This window comes from Abramis brama, assembly GCF_963993115.1.
Source record: "Abramis brama genome assembly, chromosome: 24".
In the NCBI taxonomy this organism is placed as follows: domain Eukaryota; kingdom Metazoa; phylum Chordata; class Actinopteri; order Cypriniformes; family Leuciscidae; genus Abramis; species Abramis brama.
Genome location: NC_139986.1, coordinates 19535640 through 19561237, shown reverse-complemented (window position 1 = coordinate 19561237; position 25598 = coordinate 19535640). Strand labels below are relative to the sequence as shown.

Sequence of the window (25598 nt, the reverse complement as noted above, 5' to 3'; positions counted from 1 at the left end):
GTGGCCATGATGAAGTCTTCATCAGTGTTGAGGACTAGTTATCTAACTGTAGAGATGTAGACTGTAGAGATGAATTATGATAACCTCAGTCAGGATTTTTTTCCTATGTGTTTTTATTGCTCTTAGGGCATGAAAAACAAGAATTGATTTTTATTTTATTTTTTTACAAATTTTTCAAAGAGATTTTCAGATGTCCACTTGAGTGGACAGCATGTGGTTATGGTTTAAACTTAAGATATAATATATTAAATATAAGACAATAATCAAACAGATAAAGTATGTGAATTTAACAAACTAATCAATACAATTATATCAAATCATGTGAAAACTATAAAATATATACAAAAATATAAATGCAAAATATTGCAAAGGCTTCAAACAACTTCATACAAGTTGCACTTCGCGTATCTTTGATATCAGAACATGAGGACGTGATTCCATCAGAATTTTCTACAGTCTGTATGAGTCAGTCTGTACAATCACCAGAGTATGGAGATTTACCCTTATAAGCTGATAATTCTGATTATGTTCAAGATGGACATGCACATTTCTATCATAGCCCTCCTCTGAGAAAACCTTGCGATACGTTTTTTCAATCTCATCTGAAATGATCAGTGTTGGGGGTAACGCATTACAAGTAACATGCATAACGCATTCAAATTACTTTTTTGATGTTACAAGTAAAGTAATGTGTTACAAGTAACATGCATTACGTAATCAGATTACTTTTTGATCTAACAAGTAATTAACTACAAGTAATGTGCATTACATAATCAGATTACTTTTTGATGTAACGAGTAAAGAAACGCATTACAAGTAACATGCATTACGTAATCAATTACTTTTTGATGTTATGAGTAAAGAAACGCATTACAATAACCCACATTACATAATCAGATTACTTTTTGATGTTATGAGTAAGGAAACGCATTACAAGTAACATGCATTACGTAATCAGATTACTTTTTGATCTAACAAGTAATTAACTACAAGTAATGTGCATTACATAATCAGATTACTTTTTGATGTAACGAGTAAAGAAACGCATTACAAGTAACATGCATTACGTAATCAGATTACTTTTTGATGTTATGAGTAAAGAAACGCATTACAATAACGCACATTACATAATCAGATTACTTTTTGATGTTATGAGTAAGGAAACGCATTACAAGTAACATGCATTACGTAATCCGATTACTTTTTGATGTTATGAGTAAAGAAACGCATTACAAGTAACATGCGTATTCAGATTACTTTTTGATGTTATGAGTAAAAAAACGCATTACAATAACATGCATTACGAAATCAGATTACTTTTTGATCTAACAAGTAATGCATTACAAGTGTCATACATTATGTAATCACATGACTTTTTTTGATGTCAATGAAAATTACATTCTAATAATACAAGTACATTTATTTACTGTAAAAAAAAGTCACTGCAGATTAAGTTTTTAAGTTTTAAATTTCAAAAACAATATTCACATTATAATTATGAATTGTAGCTGAAATATAGCAATTGATGCATGACGTCCACTACAGTGGACATGTGATTAATCAGAGTTTTCTCTCAATCTAAAATCAAAACTTGGAAAATTTTACTGTGATATGACTCATTAGATATTGCTTGATGCTGCAATATTTTTTTTTACCAACAAGAGTCTCCTAGGATAGAAGGAATGGGTGGATATTCCGGAGCAACTTGGCATGTCTGACTGACCCTTGGCCATCTTGGTTTGGAGGGAGAAAAAATTTGAAACACAAAGGCTTGCCACTTGGTTGCACTTTAGAGGATGATGCACCAGGGTCCAATGAAGAGGCTGATGTGCAACTTTGCCATAAAAACCCGTGCAAATTCAAGAAAATGCTTTTTTTAATAGCTGTCCACTGTAGTGACCACTATGCGTGAAAGGGTTAACTGTCCTTTCTTTTAGTGTGCAGTACTGGCAAATCAGATTCATTTTAGGAAATCAGTTCATTCAGATGGTTCATTTGAATGTCAAAAGTGTGCCACTTGATTTATGCTACTGTTCAAAAGTTTGGGGTCAGTAAGATTGTTAATGTTTTTTGAAAGAAATTATTTTGATCAATTTAATCTATCCTTGCTGAACAAAAGTGGTAGTTAAGACATTTCCCCTTTAATCCACAGACAAGGCTTAAGCTAGTCCCAGACTAAAATGCATGTTTGAGCTGTTGAGAGAGACATGAAAGAAATGAAATTTTTGAATGAAAGCTTTGGTGAGAGTAAGACTCAAAAACAACAACTTTAGAAACCAAAACTGACCCAAACTTCTGAACAATAGTGTATATGATGAACCATTCTAATGTACAATTTACCTAAATTAATCACTGATTCATTTGAGGCCCTATATGTGGAAGTCCCTGTGAGGCATTTTGTAGTCAAATGCCGTAGTTCATCACTGTTTTAGACCCCGATGTAGAATTTAGAATATTTTATAGTTTTTATTGCAAGTTTATCTTTTCAAGTTTATTGATGTCACCCTTATTGAAATTCTAATTGGTTGTGTGCCAGATAAATGCTGTTAATTTGTATTATCTGATGGAATATTATCTGTATTATTTGAGTGATGAAGTTGTATTATCTGATGGAAAGCTTTAGTGAAGTTGGCTACTAATAGTGTTGCTAATGGCATTTTTTACAGTCGTAGTTTAATTTAAAGTTTTGCAAAGATGCGGTTTCAAAGTTTCCTTTCCAGCACAAAAAAAATGTATATTTATAATACATATTACTTCTGAAATATCAATTATAGAGTCTCCCACACACAGACACACTTGCACTTCCTGGCAGCCTCTCAGTTCATGTCACAGTTGGTAATCCCGGGCCTGCTCTAAATACACCTCTGCTAAACTGAGTGACACCCCACACTGTGTTGATGTGAGGGATTTCTGAGCTAGGAGGGGGTGGAAACCCTGGCACCTGCGTCTCAAGTTCAGCCTGACTTCCGGCTCATTCCATTTTGCCTGGCAGCTGCAGAGACACTTGATATACTGAAGGGCCGTTTTTATCTGTTAGAGGATGGTTGATTTGTTCACTGATCAAGTTCCATGCTGTCTAGGATGCTGCTATGTTGGCAATGGAGCTACTGTAATAAGGTTTTGTAACAACTATCAAGTGAATACTATATTGTGTTTTGTTGCTTGGCAAACATAAACCGCCTACAGTTGGACAATATTACTTGGTGCAAGTAATTTATTGAACATTGGTGGCTGTTATATTGCTGTTGCTGCCTTGGGGCCATTCTTTGCTGTGAGTGTTGCTTGCATGCAAAGTGGCCATTTTTATTAAATGTTTAGTTCACCCAAAAATAAAAATTCTGTCATCATTTACTCACTTTCATGCCGTTCCAAACCCATAAGACGTTTGTTCATCTTCTTCGGAACATATCAAGATTATCGGAACATATCAAAATCAAGATTTTCAATGAAATCTGAAAGATGTCTGTCACTCCATTGACGGCCTATGCAACTACCACTTTGACGCTCCAAAAAGTACATTTAGCGAGATTGTAAAACTAATCCATATGAATCGAGCGGTTTAGTCCAAATTTTACAAAGAGACTGGATCATTTGTATGACAAACAGATTGAATTCAGGCTTTTAATCACATATAAACATTCATCAGCGAACATGAACAGAAGTACAACCGTACTTGCTTGTCCCACTAGAACAAGCCTCATTGGTTCAAACGTGCTGCGTAACACACGAGAATAAAGCTCATTGGTTCTCGCACTTAAGCGAACATGCCTGAGCTTCCGTTTACCATATCTGATGTGCGTTAATGAATGTTTATATGTGAATAAAAGCCTAAATTCAATCTGTTCATCATATAAAGCGATCGTGTCTCTTCAGAAAATCCGGACTAAACCACTCAATTCATATGGACTAGTTTTACGATTTCTTGTTGAATTTTTCGAAGCGTCAAAGTGCTAGTTGCGTATACTGTCAATGGAGGGACAGAAATCTCTCAGATTTAATTTCAAATATCTTCATTTGTGTTCCGAAGATGAACAAAAGTCTTACAGGTTTGGAACGACATGAGGGTGAGTAAATGATGACAGAATTTTCATTTTTGAAAAGTTGAAAAACTTTAATATTTTGTCAATTACAGTTCAGTTTGAACTGATTGCTGAGGTATTTTTCAGTTGTTTGAGTATTTATGTTGATTACATCAGCATTATGCCATTCTAAATGATTATTTTCCTGCATTTCATGTTCTCCATTTAATTCAACACCTCCATATACATCATACCCCACTTGTGCTGTTGCTGACTTTATGTAGTAACTAACCCTACCCACCCCACCTGCCCCAGCACTAACCCTTCTCTCCTCTCTCCCTGCATCATTTGCGCGTGAGTGCAGGACAAAGCCAAGCTAGATGCGGAGCGTGTAAAGTTAGATCGACTGGTGCATCTGCTTGCAGAGCAGAAGACTCAGTTGGACACCTGCCCTGAAGCCTTGAAAGAGCAACTTCAGCTGCAGCTCTGCAGGGTCAGTACTCACACACAGCCTTCATCCTACTCTTCCTCATAACCGAGTCTATCTCCTCTTCATCACTAATGCTTGCATCTGTCTCACTTCCATGAAAGACATTTGGGCTGTCTTGCATGCGCTTCCTGTATATAATAATTTCATGTATTGCATATGTTTGAATAAAAAAAATATTTTATACAATCAAAATGTTGTTCTGGCACCAATGGGTAAAGTCAGGGTTATATTATATTTCCATTTAATAAATTAATTTTAAGACAAAAAAAATTAAAATAGTTTTTTTTTGCATGTGACAATATTAAGCACAAATTCACATTACTGTAATACAAAAAAAAATAATCTAATTCGAAATTAAATTTTTTAATGGAATGTTTTTCTGCATTACAATATATATATATCTCATATTGCAAAAAATCGAAAATCATTTAAAGAAAAAACTAATTAATGAAGATCGTGTTTTTTGTATATCTCATATTGTAATGCAGAAAAACATTACAATAAAGATTATCTTTAATTCACTGATATAAGAGTGATATACATAAATTACTATCCAAATAAACAAAATTTAGTAAATTAAATTGTTAAATTACAATATTGAGAGATGGTAGTGGGTGCTTAATTGTCATTAAGATAATGTAACAATGCTAAAAATCTACAAATACAATTTCATGTTTGTTCCAGACATGTTATTGACAAGTTTCATTATATTCACCCTGATAGGCTGATGCACATTCTCTGGTAGTGACCACATAAGCTGTTAATTAAGTTATAGGGAAGGAACAAGGTTATTTAAAGCCGGTTGGTCTTGAATGAAAGTGTGGAGTACGGTAGCTGTTTCTGTAACAGAGTGGAATGGCTGCTGAGTTTCTTGGTCACAGAAAGTCATGTTATGTGAATGTTGACGTGATTGATCTCTAAAGGTCAGTGGTCACGGGTGAAAGTTGTGGCTGGTCCTCTGTTCACTGGCATGTGGTGGCTGAAGGCTTGTTTGGCCTGGTTCCAGCAGAGTGAAACTTTAACCCCTGTCTCTCCATCCCTGGGGAAGGTGGTGGAGCAGAGGAGATTTGGTGTGAACTGTTGTTGGTTTCTTTGAAGCTGATTGAACTGTGGGAGTATGACAACTTCAATTACTTTCCACTTTGAAGATATGGATCTAGCACAAATGTAGATGGCCATTTTTTTTGTTTATCAGGATGCAGAGACGCTAGAGGTGGAGACCAAGCGTTTTGAAGACCTAGAGTTTCAACAGCTGGAACGAGAGAGTCGTCAAGATGAGGAGAAAGAGACTCAGACTCAACACATTCTCAGGGAGATCGCAGAATACCAGCGGAGCACCGTCACACGCAAGGTGAGTTTCCTAGATATGCATTCATCAGCCTATTGGTGACTTCAAGTCATCCTGAGAAGTTCTTACTTGTGAGTTACTTAAGAGTAAGAACTTATATGTGTTTAAAAGATGATGAGATGGGGACTTTTTCTCTTATTGACAAACACTGGAAGATTTAATCCAGCAAAATGAAGAGCAAAAGACGTGCATTAGGTGTGTAATTGCGTTTTAGCTTTTTAAGTTTGGGGTCGGTAAGACTTTTTTAATCTATTTGAAATAAGCCTCTTATGCTCACCAAGACAGCTTTTATTTTGATCAATAATACAGTAAAAACAGTAATATTGTGAGATATTATTACCATTTATAATAACTGTAATCTATTTCAGTCTATTTTAAAATGTAATTTTTTCCTGTGATGGCAAAACTGAATTTTCATCATCATTACTTCAGTCTTTAGTGTCACATGATCCTTATGAAATCATTCTAATATGCTGATTTGCTGCTCAAGAAACATTTCTTATGTTAACAGTTGTGCTGCTTAATACTTTTGTGGAAAATGTGATACATTTTTTCAGGATTCTTTGAATAGAAAGTTCACAATTTAACAACAATTTAACTGACATTTTTTGTAACATTACAAATGTCTTTACTATCAATTTTTTCCTATTTAATACATTAATTAGTTTCTTTAAAAAAAATCTTACTGACAGTAGTTGTATTTTTATCATTTTAGTGCTAGCACAGAGAATGATGGGAAATGCAATTTTATCACAAGCCTCTCTCTTCTTAAAGTGGCAAATGAGTAATATTTTCTGGCCAGATTTATAGTTATCTACCAACTGTACACAAACTGAGTACAAACTACTGTATATTGCACTCTCAACATTCACAAAATTAATCTAAGACTAAATTAACTGATACCATTTAGCTTCTACCATTCTCTATTTGACTTATCTTTAAAATTGAGACTTAAACAAAATCTGCGTTTTAAATATGATCATTCATTTCCAACACGTCCAACAAATGTGTGACACCTTTAGGAGAGGCTCCTGGCCCTGAAGAAACAGTGTACCCAGATTTCCCAGCAGGCTCAGAGGGACAAGGACAGCTTTGTGAAGGAAAAGAACAATCTTCAGATGATGCTACAGCAGGTCTGTCTTTGTAATATCACCATATAGCCATGCTACAGTGTCTTTTGGTTCCTTTTTTGTACCCTTAATTGAAAATCATTTTTGGTGCTTCTGAACCATGACAGTCTTTCTTGCTTTTTTTCCAGGAAAAGGAGAATCTTGTCAACTTGGAGAAGAAATATTCCGAGCTCACTGGGGCATTGGGTTTCCCTGTCAATCCCATCAGTATGAAAGAGGTAAGCCTCATGTGATTGTGTCTTCTCTGTGTATTTAAGGCAAATCTTCTTTGTCTTGACATGGACTATGGCATCCTCTCTTGGACTACACATGTGTTGTGGGCCTGAGCACTTCAACCATGTGTGGCTGGCCCAAAAGGTTACTATAACACCATGAACTATAGTAAATAAGGAAATCTTCACTTTGATTGCTTTTTCGCCCATGCCCTTATCACAACCCTTGCAACCTGGAAATCTTTAGTTGCAGAGAGTTGTTTGTGTTTCCTCGTGGAAACGGGGTCTTTTTCCCCTGTATTCCAGGACTGCTTCCAGTTGGCTGACGTGTGTCCGCCTCATAGTGAAATTTGCCATGCCCACAAAACCCTGTCTCCACTTCCTGCTGACCTCCTGATGTTTTCTTCTCTTCTTTCCTCTCTGTCTATCAAAAACGCTGAGGTAACACACTAGATAATGCATGCAAGATAATGTTTGTTGCTCATTTCCTGCTTTCCAAAATACCTACTAACATACCACTTCTCTGGGTAGTTAAGATTAATAACGCTCTTTACTGTATATTGAAAGTAACATCCTAATTATTTCCTCTTTTACTGTTTTATCAATGTTTTAAATTCCTATAAATTCCATTTGTTTGGATCCTTTAAAGAGGTAGTTCACCCAAATCATTAACTGAATGACTTTCGTCTTACTGTGGAACATTTAAAGAAGTTATTTTGAGAAGATATTTTGAAAAACAATTTTGGTTACCATTAACTTCCATTGTATGGACATAAAAAACGTTGGTTACTCTTTATTTTAAGGTGACGTAGTTACATTGTACTTACTCAGATAAGTACTGAGACTGAGTAATATTAATTAACTACATGTAGAGTTATTTAACTTACTATAGAGTTAGGGTTAGGGTTTGGTTTAGGGTTAGTTACTTAATTATGCATAATTTTCTGTTATCACTATAGTAAGTACATGTAGTAATGTGTAACTACATGACTTTAATTTTTTTGTTACCAAAACTTTTTTGTTCCACAGTAGAAAGTTAATCAAGTTTGGACCAACATGTGGGTGAATAATGACAGAATTTTCATCTTTAGGGTGAACTATCTCTTTAACATTAACCATTAACTATATTTATTTATTTATTTATTTACATTTTAAATTTAATTAAAAAATATATTTTATTTTAGTGATTCATCTGTTATTCATTTGCTTATTAATCAATTTAACCTCCTTGAATGTCTTTCTTTTCACCCCCTTACCTCTCCCCCATTTTCCGAATGGTTTGTTCCACAGGGCTATGTTACAGTCACTGAGATCAATGAACTGTACTCTCAGCTGGGGGTAGACCCCACCCCAGCCCCCCTCCCCACCAAAACCCAGTCCTCCCCTGACGCCCCTGCAACAGGGACTGACCCCAGCCCTGACCCCAGTCCCTCAGAGAGCACTGCCCTACCAGGAGAGGGTGAGGTGTGTGATCAGGATGGTTTATATGTGTTATAAGCATGTCCAGGATTTAGTTGCACATGCCAAGTACTGGAAACACTGAGTAGAAGGTCATGTTACATGGTCACTATGGGTGTGTGTGTGTGTGTGTGTGTGTGTGTGTATATATATATATACACACACAATTTGATTCCCTTTCTCTTTTACTTTTTTATATTAAAGAGGTCATATCATACCACTATAATTCTTATAACTATATAATATAATAATTTGTCCAGATTTCAGGATGTTTTAATGACTATATTTTTGCTTTTTTATTGTAAAACATTAGTCAAATAATTTTTCCATAATATGACCTCTTTAAACCAACTATCCTATCGGTCTACCTTCTTCTGGCATCCTTATTTTCTGATTTTTCTCTTTTTCTCTCTTTGTCAAAGCTCTCACCCTCTTCCTGTCCACTGTCCTCCACCATCCCTTCTTCCTCTTTCACTGCATGCTCTCGTCCCAACCCTAAACCTCCCTCTGTACACTGGCCTGAAGACATGGTCACCTTTCTCAACCCTTCTCCTCCACCTCCTCCTCTACCTGCTAAAAAACAGCGCCGCCACAGGCAGGTAAACCTTGCGAGTGTATGTACATATGAGTGCAATTATCAGTGACATTTCTTACCTATAACCTTCTGTTCCTCAGCATTTCCGCACCCTAGAGGAAAGAAAACGGTATGGTAAGGAAGGCGGAGCTCATCTGAGTGGCACTCTTCCTCGGAAGAAGACCCAGCCCACTGTAACCCCACAGTTCACCTGTGCCACCCTGGGTCGTAACACACCCTCTAAAGTAAGAATATGTTATGCATTTACATACATACATAGAAGTCTCTAATGTGCGTTTTAGGGCATTTACATACAGTATGTTTTAGTCTTAGAGGGACAGTAGCCAAAAACAACCCAAGGATCAAATAAATCATCATAACAAACTAAATATATACTTATAAAAGGGGTTGGTGATATACTGAATATTTACTGTATATTCAGTATTGCAATTATAAAATATATCCAATATCCAGTGTCGCATTGATTTTACTCTTTATTTAGTAACTTGTAAGTTCTGCTTTAAAATGTTTTATAAAAAAATATATTCTTATATAATTGTTGCTGTATATTACTATATTGTTTTGTTATATTGGTGCATTTAAGTAAAAAGTATTATATAATTCCTCCTTGTTTATTTAGTTTAAAAAAAGTGTGAAATATGCTTTTTTGTGTATTTTTCTGTTTTTTACTTCTTACTTTTAACATTTTACTCATTTAAATGTTAAATATCTACTTGGCAACAGTGGTTAATAATATAATATAATATAATATAATATAATATAATATAATATAATATAATATAATATAATATAATATAATATAATATAATATAATATAATATAACAATCATACCCACCTCAAACTTTTGAATGGTAATGTATGTATGAAGTAAAAGCCCGCTCTAACATCACTCCCTGTGTTTAGTCTCATCCACCTTTAGCTCAAAGCTCCAGCTGTGGGAGTGTGTTGAATCGAGCCCTTGCCATCTCCCCTAAAGAGACACACATGGATACACACCGCCTGCACAAGGGTAGGGCTCTCCACCTCATACACACACTGTTTAAAATATACAGTGTTATTATGTAGCATTACATCATACTCATAAAAAGTGGTGCTTTATAAGTCAAATGTTGCCTAATCTTGGATTACTTTCTCTATCCTGCAGGCAAATCTAAGAAAGGTACAGTAGTCTGCCTACTAGATGTGCCTGTTTGAATTTGCATTCAAATAATGTCCAAAGTTTAGCATGTCCTCTCTGGTGAAGAATGTCCTCCTTTGGGGGATATTGATTGCATCAGTCATTGGCTGATGTCAGCCCCTGTCTCAGTGCTTTTTAATAAGTCTGGTCTTACTGAAATGGAGAAACCTGTAGCATTTCTTCACTTTTGTTAACCACTGCCTTTTATGGGTCTTATCGTATGAGGTTGAATCTTGTATGAAATAAAGCTGCTATTTTTTACATATTACTAAGGCATGAAATGATTTATTTAATACAATGGTATTGTGTTATTTTAGGAATTCAGTTCTGCATGATTGGGTGTTTGTCTTTAGTCATTTTGTTTTCATTTTATTTCTATTCATAGACTCTAATTGTTATGTCACCCTGCCGTTTATGGACTGCAGGGCTGAATGTGGGTGTTTATGGGTATTTTGGAAGGAATGAGGCTTCTATGAAATTCTTCAGAGTTCCTCTGCAGGCAAATAAAAGGTCAATTGTCTAACGTGAAGCACAGCTCACACAAAATTCACTTTCAAACCAAGCAGATTTATTTTGGTCAATGCGGGAAATCCGTTTTACCGAATGAAACCTGTTGCGAAATCTACACAGTGAAATCTTTCGCCCTCACACGAAATTTCCAATCGTGTGCAATCAAATTACTGGATTTATATATCATATAATTATATAAAAATTCGCTAACCAATGGTAAATGTAACCGCACCTTTAGGTGCCGTTTACACGGCATGATTTTCAACTAAAAACGGAAACGTTTTTAATGCATTTCATATAACACTTTTGAAAACCAGTTTCATTCGGTCCACATTATTGAAAACGATACCGTTATTGTCTCCATGTAAACTACAAAAACGCGAATTTGTGAAAACTGGCATCATGCGTATTATGTGTTCAGTCTATAAAGGCTTGTAGTTTTTCTTTACAAAGTGACATCGCCATCTACTGGCCTGGAAGGATAGCACAGCATTTTTAGTCGGTTTGGCGAATTCGTGTGAACTTTGTCGCCTGTACACGAAAAACGCAAAGGAAAAACTTTTCCGTTTTTAGTACATTGTTGTCCTGTAAACGTACCCTTAGATTTCTGAAATAAATAACTTTGGGCTTCATCAAATACCCAGCATGCAACAATTCGTAGTGTTGTGTAGTAACCCCAAATGAAGACTAGCAAGCAAATCAATACTTTAATTAAAGTGAGTCTGCCTTATAAGGCATTGATGTTCTCCAATAGAAGGTTTTTATTACAACTGGGTGGAAACTTTTTGTATTTATTTTTGTTTTTGAAGATAGTGAAAGAATGTTGGGAAGATGAAAAACAGGAAATGCTTCCATTTTATTTTAAGTCAAATATCTGCATTACTTTTCAACCTGACAAGTACAAATGTGACTCTTTTATTTTTAATTTGATAATGTTAATACACTAAAGCTTTTTGATGAAATGTGAGAATTATGACTTTACAAATGTAGGTGGAAAAGCTTGAGTTTGTGTTTTTGGATGGTTTATCTGAAGGTCCCCTGGGTAGGATCATCAGAGAGGCGGGTCTCTGCTCTTTCTCGCTGTGTTTGATGTTATCAAGTTGTAGTGGAGTTGAGTCTCATCCGCTTCTAGCAATACTAGATGTCCTACTTACAAGTTCCAAGAGACAGCAACTAAATGGATATCAAGTGCAAATATATCAATCCATCTTTTTATTCTGGATTTATAGCTGAAGAAGGACATCATTAGGGGCTTGGGATCCAATCTGTGAATCAGAGCAAGGTATTCTCTCACATAAACTACCGTTCAAAAATTTGGGGTCAGTTTTTGAAAGAAGTCTCTTATGCTCAACAAAGCTGCATTTATTTGATCAAAAATACAGAAAAGCGGAAAAATATAGTGAAATATTAGAATTTAAAATAACGTTGAACATTTTGTATTTGAATATATTTTAAAATGTAATTTATTCCTGTGATGGCAAAGCTGAATTTTCAGCATCATTACTCCAGTTTTCAGTGTCACATGATCCTTCAGAAATCTTTTTAATATGCTTCTTTGGTGCTCAAGAAACATTTCTTATTATTATCAATATTGAAAACCGTTGTGCTGCTTAAGATTTCTATAGAAACCATGATTAATATTTTTCAGGATTCTTTGATGAATAGAAAGTTCAAAAGTACAGCATTTATTTGAAATAGAAATCCTTTGTAATTTTATAAATGTCTTTACAGACACTTTTGATCAATTTAATGCATCCTTGCTGAATAAAAGTATTTAATTTTTTTAAATCTTACCCCGAACTTTTGAACAGTAGTGTGGGGTGTCAGGATATTATTGCACGGTGGCTGGTCTTTGCGAGCACAGTGAAGGGCCCCAGGGTGCCCTAGGCATTGCCCGGCCGGAGGACACTGAGCTGGGCAGCAGGAATGGAGAATCTGCTCCTGGGAGTGATGCTGCACTCTCAGGTAAAGCAGAGTTAGCACTGAAAACAGGCAGGAGGACTCCTGGGATGCTTGATATTAAATGGTGCTACTCCACAGTGTTCATTACTGCTGAATAAATTCTTGTTTTCTTTCATTGGTTGGTATGTTTCTTAGGGCACAGTCAGCAGCACATTGGTGAGGAGCACCGAACGAGGTTGAGTGATATCGGTGGTCGCGCGTCCTCCCAGAACAACGTCTACCTGGACTCTTTTGGTTACCAAGACAACGGCCGTGCCTTCGACACGCTGAGTATGGACAGCTCGGATAGCATGGAAACCAGCATCTCCGCCTGCTCGCCCGACAATGTCTCCAGGTGAGGGAGTAATTCAAGGATTTTTGTTACTGATTCTATCTGGGGATATGTGTGTCCTCGAAAGTTAGATAAATCTGACAAAACCTTTGTTTGATAGCATCTGGGGATTTTTGGAAAAAGGATTCATATGCTACTGTAAAAAAAATAATAATAATTAAAAAAAATAATAATAATAATAAATAAAAAAAATTAAAAAAATAAAATAATATATATATATATATATATATATATATATATATATATATATATATATATATATATATATATATATATATATATATATATATATATTAATACTTGAATGAATAAATAATATATAAATAATTATAAATAAATGAATACTTTTTTAGCAAGGATGCATTAAATTGATCAAAAGTGACCATAAAGAGATTTATAATGTTACAAAAGTGTTACATATATATATATATACAGTGAGGAAAATAAGTATTTGAACACCCTGCTATTTTGCAAGTTCTCCCACTTAGAAATCATGGAGGGGTAATCTAAAAAAGATTCTAGAATCTAAAAAAAAGACATAATCTAAAAAAAAAAATCCAGAAATCACAATGTATGATTTTTTAACTATTTATTTGTATGATACAGCTGCAAATAAGTATTTGAACACCTGAGAAAATCAATGTTAATATTTGGTACAGTAGCCTTTGTTTGCAATTACAGAGGTCAAACGTTTCCTGTAGTTTTTCACCAGGTTTGCACACACTAAATACCATGTTGATTATCTTGCAAAGAAATTAAAATTCACATTGGGTTTTTTGTATTGGCTAAAGTCCTGTTTTTCATTGGCCTCACGAAAACGCTTAGTTGCTAGCCTTTTCCTGTCACAGATTGATTATGGGGATACTATCTACAGATTTGCCTCTCTGTCCACCTTGTCCAAACTTGACCCCCTTTATCACTCTTCTCTCAGATACGTCACTAACTCTAGTTTTAGGACACATCATTGTATACTGTACAGTTTGGTAGGATGGTCATCCCTTTATTTGCGCAGGCTTGAACATTGGTATATTTTAATTTACATGGTTATTTTAGGAAAACTTCCAAATTATTTAAATAGGAACTTTTTATCATTTCAAAGTTCACATAATCTCAGGTCACATAACTGGCTACAGTTTAAAGTGCCGGCTATCAGAACAGAGGCTGGAAAGCTAAGCCTGTTCTATTATGGCCCTTGGTCTTGGAATGATGTGCAGACCAAACTCAAACTACAATCTCTCATCTCTTTAAATGATTTTAAACATAGAATAAAGAAGTTGGTTACTGTTAATTGTAGCTGTTTTGCCAATTCTACCACTTAACTCCTTATTATACTTATGATTTAAATAATGTTTTTTTGTGATCAGTACTATGTAGGGCAGGGGTGCCCAATCCTGCTCCTGGCGATCGACTGTCCTGCACAGTTCATCTCCAACCCTAATCAAACACACCTGCCTTTAATTTTCAAGTGATCCTGACGTGCTCTGAAGACCTTAATTGGTTGCTTCAGGTGTGTTTGATTAGGGTTGGAGATGAACTGTGCAGGACAGTCGATCGCCAGGAGCAGGATTGGGCACCCCTGATGTAGGGTATTATGTAATACCTAAATGTTTGTGCTGCTGTGCTGTGTTTCGGTGTTGTACATCATTTTTGTCGTGGAGACTTTTTTGTTGTTGTTGTTGTTGTATCAAATGATTGTTATTGTTTGTATATTGTATATTGATTGTATATGGTTATTGTTTTTGTTTTGTTTTTGGCTTGTTATCTGTCTAATCCTGCTATCTGACCCTATCTTGACTAGGTCTCACTTGTAAAAGAGGTTTTAACCTCAATGTGACTTTCCTAGTTAAATAAAGGTTTTAAAAAAAAAAACACAAAAAAGGAGGTTGTTCCCCAAAATCTCGCAATACATGGCCCCGGTCATCCTCTCCTTAATACAGTGCAGTCGCCCTGTCCCATGTGCAGAAAAACACCCCCAAAGCATGATGCTACCACCCCCATGCTTCACAGTAGGGATGGTGTTCTTGGGATGGTACTCATCATTCTTCTTCCTCCAAACACGTTTAGTGGAATTATGACCAAAAAGTTCTATTTTGGTCTCATCTGACCACATGACTTTCTCCCATGACTCCTCTGGATCATCCAAATGGTCATTGGCAAACTTAAGACGGGCCTTGACATGTGCTGGTTCAAGCAGGGGAACCTTCCGTGCCATGCATGATTTCAAACCATGACGTCTTAGTGTATTACCAACAGTAACCTTGGAAACGGTGGTCCCAGCTCTTTTCAGGTCATTGACCAGCTCCTCCCGTGTAGTTCTGGGCTGATTTCTCACCTTTCTTAAGATCATTGAGACCCCACGAGGTGAGATCTTGCATGGAGCCCCAGTCCGAGGGAGATTGACAGTCATGTTTAGCTTCTTCCATTTTCTAATGATTGCTCCAACAGTGGACCTTTTTTCACCAAGCTGCTTGGCAATTTCCTCATAGTCCTTTCCAGCCTTGTGGAGGTGTACAATTTTGTCTCTAGTGTCTTTGGACAGCTCTTTGGTCTTGGCCATGTTAGTAGTTGGATTCTTACTGATTGTATGAGGTGTCTTTATGCAGCTAACGACCTCAAACAGGTGCATCTAATTTAGGATAATAAATGGAGTGGAGGTGGACATTTTAAAGGCAGACTAACAGGTCTTTGAGGGTCAGAATTCTAGCTGATAGACAGGTGTTCAAATAGTTATTTGCAGCTGTATCATACAAATAAATAGTTAAAAAAATCATATATTGTGATTTCTGGAAAAAAATTTTTTTAGATTATGTCTCTCACAGTGGACATGCACCTACGATGACAATTTCAGACCCCTCCATGATTTCCAAGTGGGAGAACTTGCAAAATAGCAGGGTGTTCAAATACTTATTTTCCTCATATATACATGTGTGTATGTATATGTTTATGTATTATAAATATTATAAATATTTTATAAATGCTGTTTCTGCTTATATTCTATTTTAAATTTTAATAACATTTAACAATATTACTTTTCTTACTGTAGTTTTGATCAAATAGATGCAGCCTTGGTGAACAAAACATTTGTAAAAAATCATACCGACCACAAACTTTTGAATTTTAGTGTGTATATACAGGGTGGGCCATTTATATGGATACACCGTAATAACATGGGAATGGTTGGTGATATTAAAGTCCTGTTTGTGGCACATTAGTATATGTGAGGGGGCAAACTCCTCAAGATGGGTGGTGTGTACTAATATATACTAATGTGCCACAAACAGGACTTTAATATCACCAACCATTCCCATGTTATTACGGTGTATCCATATAAATGGCCCACCCTGTAGTATGGAATAATAAAGATAAAAATATAAAGAGTATTTGTATTTATATGAAAACAACAGAAGTCTATGCTATGTGCCCATTTAGATTCTATTGTGTGTTTCCAGACCTACAGACGGATCATATAAACTCATGACGCTTACCATGTCTTTGTAATCGAAAACATCTCCACAGCTCCTATTGTAGTTCAAGCCAAGAGTTCTGTCTGGGGTACAAGGAATGAAATACTGTGGACAAGGGCAATGTGTGAGGAAAAAATAGAGAGAGAAAGACTGAAATCCAGGAACCATATTTGAATGCTCAGGTAGACGTTCTTGTGTAGGTTACCATAAACCTCAAATCTGTTTGAGAGTGACTAGTTAAAGACTTTAGTGAAAAGACTTTGACAGATGAGACCACATGAGGTCATTTCTCAAAGCGATGTGTGTTTATGCTGTATGCGTGTGCGCTGGAGGCTTGTGTAATTTGAGTGGTTTGCTTGAATAATGTGAGTTCTGAGGGGCCCGAGAAGGACCGTTGGTACCCCCTCCTCTGCTCCGGGGATGGATCCACTCAGGTTACAGCAGGAACAGTTAGAGGAAACAGATTCAGGGTTTTTTCCCCCCAGTTTGAATGTAATCAGACGCAGAGCGCGGGTTCGGACTGTTCTTGGGTCTTTGTGTAGTATGTTCCACTTCTCTCTGTTTGATCTTTGGGTTCTAAATCAGGAATGACCTCCGTTCATCTCCGGCATCACTGGTAAGATACCATAAAGATGAAAGAACTCTTTGATGAAGGACATGAGTGGAATACAATGTGTGCAAGTGAATCGAAAAAACGGAAATAAGGTGGCCAGATGTTACTGCTTGGTGATCAGAAAGAATTTTATTTATGTTTTATTTTAAATCTGTTGTACACATAATGCATGATGGGTTTGATGTTTGCATGATGGCTTTGTCTTGATTTGCATTTTGGATCATCTTTGAATTGTCTCTTTAAATGTAAATTAACCAATACGACTTTAAAAGAAACTTTTTTGATACTATAAGAACAAGAAAGACTTTTCTGTCATGCATGCAGAGGCATCTTGTTAATGACTGACAGCTGTCCATCATCAAATTCCAAGACTAAACAGTGCAATTTCAGCTTTAGACTCACCATGCACAGCATGTTCACAGAAACATCTAGAAAAAGTCGAATTGTACATGCAAGGCTGGCACTGTAATTTAAAAATGTATCTGACAGCTATGATGTCATCAGTATTCATTAAGTGAATTCCAATTGGTCTTCCTTATGTTCATTTGCATATGGAATTGTGATTGGTCTTATTTTTCTTACATCTGCCTAACCATCTATAGCCACAATTATGTGTTGATTTTTATGCACATCTGACTTTGCCCTTTTCTAATGTGGTTGTATTGCAAGCACTCTCATTATCTTCATGCAGATATAGTTAGAAACATCACAAAGGCATTTTGGCGGGGAATGCCAGTGTATAACAAATGGGATGGTAGCAAATGGGGTTTGACATGGAAGATGATTCCCTTATATTCTTTACAGGTGAAAGTTTTAGGGATATATTGAAAAGCCAAGTGGTGAGGTGAAGTTTGTAGGGGAAATTTGAAGTTTTACAGAAAGGAGGGGTTGGTCAGATCTATTCCACGTGTTCTTTTTGAAGTCTAAATGGAAAGCATCAGACGTCAGACTGTGGGCCGCACTCTCAAGCTCTCTTTGCCTGGATTGTTAATGCGTTCCAGTGCCGACCCGGTTTATTGGTTCCTTCTGTGTTCTTCCGCATGCATACATGCCAGTTCACATAAGACATGTTTACATTTGCAAGTGTATGCATTCTTCTCGCCATAGGTAAAATGAGAAGTTTTAGTGCCTGGTTTGGATTTTTGTTGTTGTAGCGTTCACTCTGAGAAGTGAAACGTAATGCCTCATCTCCTATTTTTTCGGCAGCGCCAGCACCTCCAATGTCTTGAAGATGGAGGAGATGGAGCGTCTTCTCCGGGAGGCTCAGGCAGAGAAGCACCAGCTCATGGAATACAGGGTAATGAAACGGCCACACAAACCTGCCACTTCCTGCTAGAGCTGACATCAGGTTCACAGTCCAGACTTTCAGCACGCCATAAACCCACATGAACCCCATTTGGCTTCACGGATATTAAACCGTGAGCTTGTTTGCTCTGTTAGAAGTTTTCAGGTCAGCCATGAACAGCAAATAATTTGGCTTGAAATGCAGGAACGCTGTGGGAATCGAGTCATTCTTCCTGTTTTTTATGTTGTTCATGGGAGTTTGTTCTGGAACGGAGAGTACTAATTGTGTGCAGCTTTAAAAAGAAACTCGTTTGGAAGCATATCTGTACAGTACGGTGTCATTTGTGTATCAGGAGAGAGAGATGGAGAGCAAGAGCAGGGCCCTTGAAGAGGAGAGGAGACGACGAGAAGAGCTAGAGAAACGGCTGCAAGAAGAAACCACCAGGAGGCAGAAACTCATTGAGAGAGAAGTGAAACTGCGCGAGAAACAGCGAGTACAGGTGAGCGCTGTGATAAGACATGCATCGCTATTACTAGTGCTCATATTTAGGGTTAGAGATTAAACAAACGCCTTACAATTTTACAATTACAAGATTACAATTCTGTCATTAATTAGCCATCCTCATGCCGCTACAAACACGTAAGACTTTAATTTGTCTTCGGAACACAAATGAAGATGTTTTTAATGAAATCTGAGAGCTTTCCGTCCCTCCATTGACAGCCTACGCAACTACCACTTTCACTCCAACACGTGTTTACGAGAGCACTTCAACGTTGTTGGAGATAAATATTTTGTGCAAACAAAGCTTTCGTGTCGCTTGACTCGCTTCATAGAATCGAGGTTAAACCACTTGGGGTCACATGGATTACTTTAATGATCTTCACTACCTTTCTGCGGCTTGAAAGTGGTAGTTGCGTAGGCTGTCAATGGAGAGACAGAAATCTTTCAGATTTCATTAAAAATATATTGTGTTCGAAAGATGAACAAATGTCTTGCTGATTTGGAACGACAAGGGTGAGTAATTAATGACAGAATTTGAATTTCCTTTAACTTTTTGTAATTTGCCCCTTTACATTTCAGACATGCGTGATAACCAAAAACACATAAGAATACGCTAACAACGACATAACAAAACGCTAAAACACTCGGAACACATAAGAAACCACATAAGAATGCTCTAGCAACTACAAAGAAACATGCTAAACTCTCAGAACACATAGGCAACCACTTAAGAATACGCTAGCAACTGTTTAACTTGCTAAAAAACACTCAAAACACATTAGCAACCACATAAGAACACCCTAGTAACCACATAGCAACATGCTGTAACACTAATAACACATTAGCAACTACAAAACACTAGCAATTGCACAGAAACATGCTAAAACACATTTGCAAACACATAAAACACTTTAGAAACGGCATAACATGCTAAAACACTCAGAACACATTAGTAACCACATAAAAACAGACTAGAAAATGTCAAAATCTAGTTTTAGATTGATTTATGCACAATAAAAATGGCTTGCCTGTAACGTCCTACGTGTCCCCCTGTCGCAGTCTCGTCCATTGACACGCTACCTACCTGTAAGGAAGGACGACTTTGACCTTCGTGGCCACATAGACTCGGCCGGCCACAACACGGAGACTTGTTACCACGTCTCCATCACAGAGAAAACCTGCAGGGGCTTCCTCGTTAAGATGGGCGGCAAAATCAAAACCTGGAAGAAGCGCTGGTTTGTCTTCGACCGTAACCGCAGGACCCTGAGCTACTATGCAGGTCAGATGATTATTCACATGAAGTTGATCGATTCACATGACATCAATATTGACTTTTTGTACTTTTTATGGTTTCAGATAAACACGAGGCCAAACTGAAAGGAGTGATTTATTTCCAGGCCATAGAGGAAGTGTATTACGACCACTTAAAGAGTGCCCACAAGGTACTTTTCCTCTGCTGCTAATAATTATGAATACAATAAGCTTTATATTTATAATATTAATAATTTACTTTGATTTTAATTAATAAATTCTTTAAATGACTGCTATAAGACAATTGTATGTTGCGATGCTGCCCCCTTGAGGCCAAACTGTAATCTTCAGTGTGTCGCTCTCTCTCTCTCTCTCTCTCTCTCTCTCTCTCTCTCTCTCTCTCTCTCTCTCTCTCTCTCTCTCTCTCTCTCTCTCTCTCTCTCTCTCTCTCTCTCTCTCTCTCTCTCTCTCTCTCTCTCTCTCTCTCTCTCTCTCTCTCTCTCTCAGAGTCCAAACCCTTCCCTAACATTCAGTGTGAAGACTCACGATCGTGTCTACTTCATGGTGGCACCATCTCCTGAAGCTATGAGAATATGGATGGATGTTATCGTAACAGGGGCGGAGGGATACACTCAGTTCATGATTTAGATGATGAATAATAATATGTGCAGTGTGTGGATTTAAAAACCACTGGACTTGATCTGCACCCTTTCACATGCTGGTTTCAGTATTGACTCCTGGACTGAACTTATGTTATTAGTTTTGCGCTCGTATCTGTCTTTCGATCTCAATCCACAGTATTGAAGCTATTCTCTTCGCTGCATTTATATTTTTTTTAAGCAACATGAACTTTTACTTGGCGGTCCAGATGATGGAATGGAGCACATATCCTATAATTTTGTGTGTATGTTTGTGCTTGTGTCTTTTGGTATTTTGTCCGTCTGTTTGTGTAACGAGAGAAAGACGTGTTAAATGATATTCAGTGCCAATGTGCCAAGTTGTGTGTGGTCTGTTTGCTACTTTGTGTGCAGGGCCTCAGGGACACACACATGATGATATAAACAGCTGTTCTGCCAAAGATGAAATTCACACTTACCACACGCTATAGAGTTTATGTATAGATGCATGTGTTGGTGTTTGCCACAGTGCCTTCAGTTCTATATTATACTGATATGTCTTTATACTCAACATTCAGATTAATCGAAGGTGCTATATTTGTGGTCAAAAGCTATTTTAACACTACAGTTATTCATTATAAAAGTCTCACAACTTCCAAAATATTAAAGCTGCTTACCGTTCAGGTATTACACTGATGCAAAGGAATAAAACTAGTTTTTTAGGATTTTTTATAACACTTGATCATTTTCTCTCAATGCATATGTAACTTTTGCATTTTTATGGTCTGGATTCAATGTTTTCGGACCATTTTCAGGCTATGATTACTTAATATTTGGGAAAAAATTTGGTTTCCTTGATTCCTATAATTCAGCTTCAGGTTCAGCCAGTGTTACAACATACCATGTGCTTAATTTCATACAGATTGTGTAGCTTTATTAGTACAAGTCCAATCAGACTGAATTTGAAGTGTAATTTCACTACCACTGACTAGCAGGAGACGACACATTCACATGTACTGAACATGTTAACCATAATCTTGCATCTGTGAATTAGCCAGTAGTCTATTTTGAATTTTCTTTGTATCTCATTTGAGATGAATATTTATACTTTTGTTTACCATGCATGCACCTTTATTTTTGCATACGGCAAAATAAAGCAGATGTATATTGTTTAAGATCTCCGTGTGCTTTATAACCATGCTAAACCTTATGTCCTGTCAGTATGTGTTCATCCATAGACGTCTTACCTCACTCTTTTCAGTCAAACAAAACATGCTGGACTGATATTAAATTAACGACTTGAGCAATAACAGGATGGAGAGTAATACTGTTAAAAATGGACAGATGAAAGTATGAATGTGTCTGGATGATCGTTGATGAATGAACCATCTAGATATGATCATTAGTTCATAAGCAGAAACAATATTGTAACCCTTTTAAAACAACAAATAGCTTAAATGAATCCTAAATTAAACACACTTGTGCCCGGTTCCACAGACAAATCTTAAGATAGTCCCAGACTAAAATGCATGTTTGAGCTGTTTTAAAGCAACTTGCACTGACATATCTTAAAATGTCAATGCCATTGTTTTGTCTCAAGATGCACAACAATAATGTTTTTTCTAAGGTACATTAAAAAATGTATGATTAAATGTAATAATCTAAGAATAATCTAGTAATCTAATTTAACTAAAACCTAATCCTGGCTTAATCTTAATCTAATTAAAAACTTAAATTTTACTACAGATTAGAATTCATAATAAACGTGACACTTGATACAGGACATTACACACCTTTTTAAGTTCATATCTTCATAAATGAATGCATTTACACAGAAATTTTCAATGATTTTAGTCTGTATACTGCCATTTACAAGTCCCGTCCCAACAAGGTGCATTTGCGCATGAATATTAATTACATGATGTTTTCATTTAATTTAATGATGTGACACATAATTTAATGGCCTAAAGGAAAATGTTAAGATCTATTCACATAATATTTATTTCATTACATGGTAACAAGATTAGCAAGCTATTAAACATGCTAAAAAAATGCATCATGCATCTGTACATTGACAACTGAAAAAGTGTCCTGTGTGAAAAACTTAGTTGTAGGTATTTATTAATATGGTTATGTTGATGTTGTTACCCTCTTTAGGTCTGACTTCTCAGAATATCATCAATGACCCTGAGTCCTCCCCACTGCAGAGGAACCCATCACTGCTCACCCTGAAATTGATGATGATGATGACATCTTCCAAGATTGTGTGTGTGATTCATCTGAATGTAATGCTCTCAACAGTGTCATGTGTGACTTTCATGTCAACTCTCTCAACTTTAATGTCCCTCAAATTCCAGTCTCTGCCATGTCAGACTGTAGAGTTGATGTCATCCAAGCTTCAGATTGTCCAAATGAGGACACTGTGGATGATGGCCTTCAGGTGAGGTTTTCATATTTATTACTTAGAACTGTCACACATGCTGCAGTTAGCATGCTTAGAATTGAATTCAAGAAACTTTACATGTCTATCTCCATCTCCAAACACAAGCATCATTAGAATTGTCTTTCTTCTAGGAGGATTATTCTGAACCCCTTCCATTGGAGCGGCAACAGAGAGATAGAGCCTCGGACAATGAGACTAAACCAGACTACAGGGTTCCTGAAGATCCCGTTCCTGCCAATGACACACCAGATGTTCTCTGCAAAGTCCTCTCAAGCCTATCCTCACAATGGATGACTCTGGCTGTGATCTCCTTCATCTTCATCATTTATCTGGGTCTGAAGGCTCTGATGATGAGTGTGCTGTCCATTCAGATCAAGTGCTTCCATCAGATTATCAGAATTGGTTTCAAAGTATGTCACTGTTACCAAATGCCGTGGTTCAGAACCCTAAGCTGGTACTTCCTGCTCTGCGTGATTTACTTCTTTTATGGAGAAACGGTCATGGATTATTTATTCACTCTGGTGCTGAGGGAGTACATACACATGCTCAGCAAATACCATCACTTCATTTCTTCTGCCTTGTACCTCACAGGGTTCTACATGTTTGTTCTAAGTCAGGTGAAGAAACCGTATCGCCAACAGTTCTAAATGTTTGCCTATACTCATGTGATCCTGTGAAGAGATGTGAAGCCCTTATGAGTGGAAGATGTGGTTTAAAGTGCCCATCTCCTGTGTTATTTGAAATAACATAATAGCTTATGTGTTCGGCTTCTTTTTCGGTAGCACCCCTCTCAGTAATTGTCTCCTCAATGTCTTATGGCCACATTTGTAAATCTCACAGCTTCTTGCTCTCTAACCAGAGTAACAACTCCACATCTTTCTTGATCAAGGCGTATCTGACAAGAAAAAGGCCTGCTCCCTCCCCTGGAAGATCTTTATGGACCACCTCAAGAAGAGCCCTCCTGAGTATTTTGTACCAGGCAACACTGTCAGGACTAGCTGAATAAGGGCACAGCGATAGAGAGATTCAAGTCAACCATACAGTTTATTGATAGACAAGATGATAATGCAATGCAAAAAGTGGCAGTGGTTCATGTAGGTTGTCTACAAACCGAAAGGTTGGTGGTTCAATCCCCGGTTCCACCTGACCAAGTGTCGAAGTGTCCATGAGCAAGACACCTAACCCCAGCTGCTCCCGACGAGCTGGATGGCGCCTTGCATGGCTGACACCGCCGTCGGTGTATGAATGAGTGTGTGAATGGGTGAATGTGAGGCTATGTAAAGCGCTTTGGTGGCCACAGGTCTGTGAAAGCGCTATATAAATGCAGTCCATTTACCATTTACCATTAGCTCAAGTGGGCCGAGGGAGCCTGGTTTATATCTTGCAATTCTGAGAAATTAAGTCATATTTTAATTTTAGCCTACTCTATTACTGTAAATGTATGTTAAATGTTATTTTGTTACAACTAAGTGTTTTTTTTTAATGTTTCTGACCAACTGTAAGCTAATTGCAGTATATTTTAATATACTTGTGTTCAAATGAAACCACTTTTGTGTAATTTAATTGTACTTCTTTGAATTTCATTGAAATTGCACGTTTATGTTAAAGTACAGCTGGAATATATTTTAAGCTTCTTATTAACAGGTTTCCAGAACATTTCCAATATTGTGTAAGCTCATAAGTAGTTAGTAATTTATTACCAGTTCACTACATGTAACACAGCAATCAATTTGTGAAGTAGTTTAACTGTGTGTAAATACAAAAGTACCCAGCCTGTAATAATGTATAATGATTTTAATATGATCATTTTTAAAGGCTATTGTTCACTTAGGTCTGTTTATATTACCACATAATTGACTGATTACTCCATAACCAAAATAATCGTTAAAACATTTCAAAATCCACCTTCATTGTTTTGCATTTTGTGACTTTCAGTCAAATAAAAGACTATTTCCCAGTCATATAAGATTTCTTAAAATTTGACCTGGTTTCACAGACGGGGCTTAGATTAAGCCAGGATTAGGCCTTAGTTCAATTAGGACATTAAAGTAGCTTTTATAATCGTGCCTTAAAAAAAAATGTTTGTGCTTGTGTCTTTTGGTATTTTGTCTGTCTGTGTGGAGAGAAATAGATGTGTTAATGATTTTTGTGCCAATGTGCCACATCGTGTGTGGTCTGTTCGCTATTTTGT

At 36.7% G+C, this 25598-nt stretch overlaps 2 protein-coding genes across 7 annotated transcripts in view; both read left to right on the top strand.

Annotated features, from left to right (window-relative positions):
* The window catches only part of phldb2b (pleckstrin homology-like domain, family B, member 2b), a 49079-nt gene extending 26940 nt beyond the window's left edge, over positions 1-22139 (top strand). For 3 of the 6 annotated variants that reach the window (XM_084103276.1, XM_084103278.1, XM_084103279.1), the window contains 12 exons: positions 4384-4512; positions 5705-5860; positions 6880-6990; positions 7116-7205; positions 9333-9476; positions 10157-10262; positions 13038-13236; positions 18517-18607; positions 18948-19094; positions 20156-20375; positions 20453-20538; positions 20855-22139. In XM_084103276.1, the coding sequence (XP_083959402.1) occupies positions 4384-4512; positions 5705-5860; positions 6880-6990; positions 7116-7205; positions 9333-9476; positions 10157-10262; positions 13038-13236; positions 18517-18607; positions 18948-19094; positions 20156-20375; positions 20453-20538; positions 20855-20995 (1620 nt within the window). In that variant the 3' untranslated portion in view covers positions 20996-22139. The remainder of the gene's footprint in view (positions 1-4383; positions 4513-5704; positions 5861-6879; positions 6991-7115; positions 7206-9332; positions 9477-10156; positions 10263-13037; positions 13237-18516; positions 18608-18947; positions 19095-20155; positions 20376-20452; positions 20539-20854) is intronic. The other 3 variants (XM_084103277.1, XM_084103281.1, XM_084103280.1) reach the window with 1 other exon arrangement.
* A 1000-nt stretch (positions 22140-23139) lies between these two features.
* On the top strand, positions 23140-25359 carry LOC311075765 (phosphatidate cytidylyltransferase 2-like). Its single transcript, XM_084103352.1, has 2 exons — positions 23140-23404; positions 23539-25359. The coding sequence occupies exons 1-2, from the start codon at positions 23270-23272 to the stop codon at positions 24052-24054; spliced, it is 651 nt and encodes a 216-aa protein (XP_083959478.1). The 5' UTR covers positions 23140-23269; the 3' UTR covers positions 24055-25359.
* Positions 25360-25598: the final 239 nt, after the last annotated feature.

Coding starts and splice junctions, on each gene's coding strand:
- LOC311075765 (XM_084103352.1), top strand. CDS start 23,270: ATGTGTGACTTTCATGTCAACTCTCTCAACTTTAATGTCCCTCAAATT. Junction 23,405..23,538: donor CTGTGGATGATGGCCTTCAG/GTGAGGTTTTCA, acceptor TCTTTCTTCTAG/GAGGATTATTCTGAACCCCT.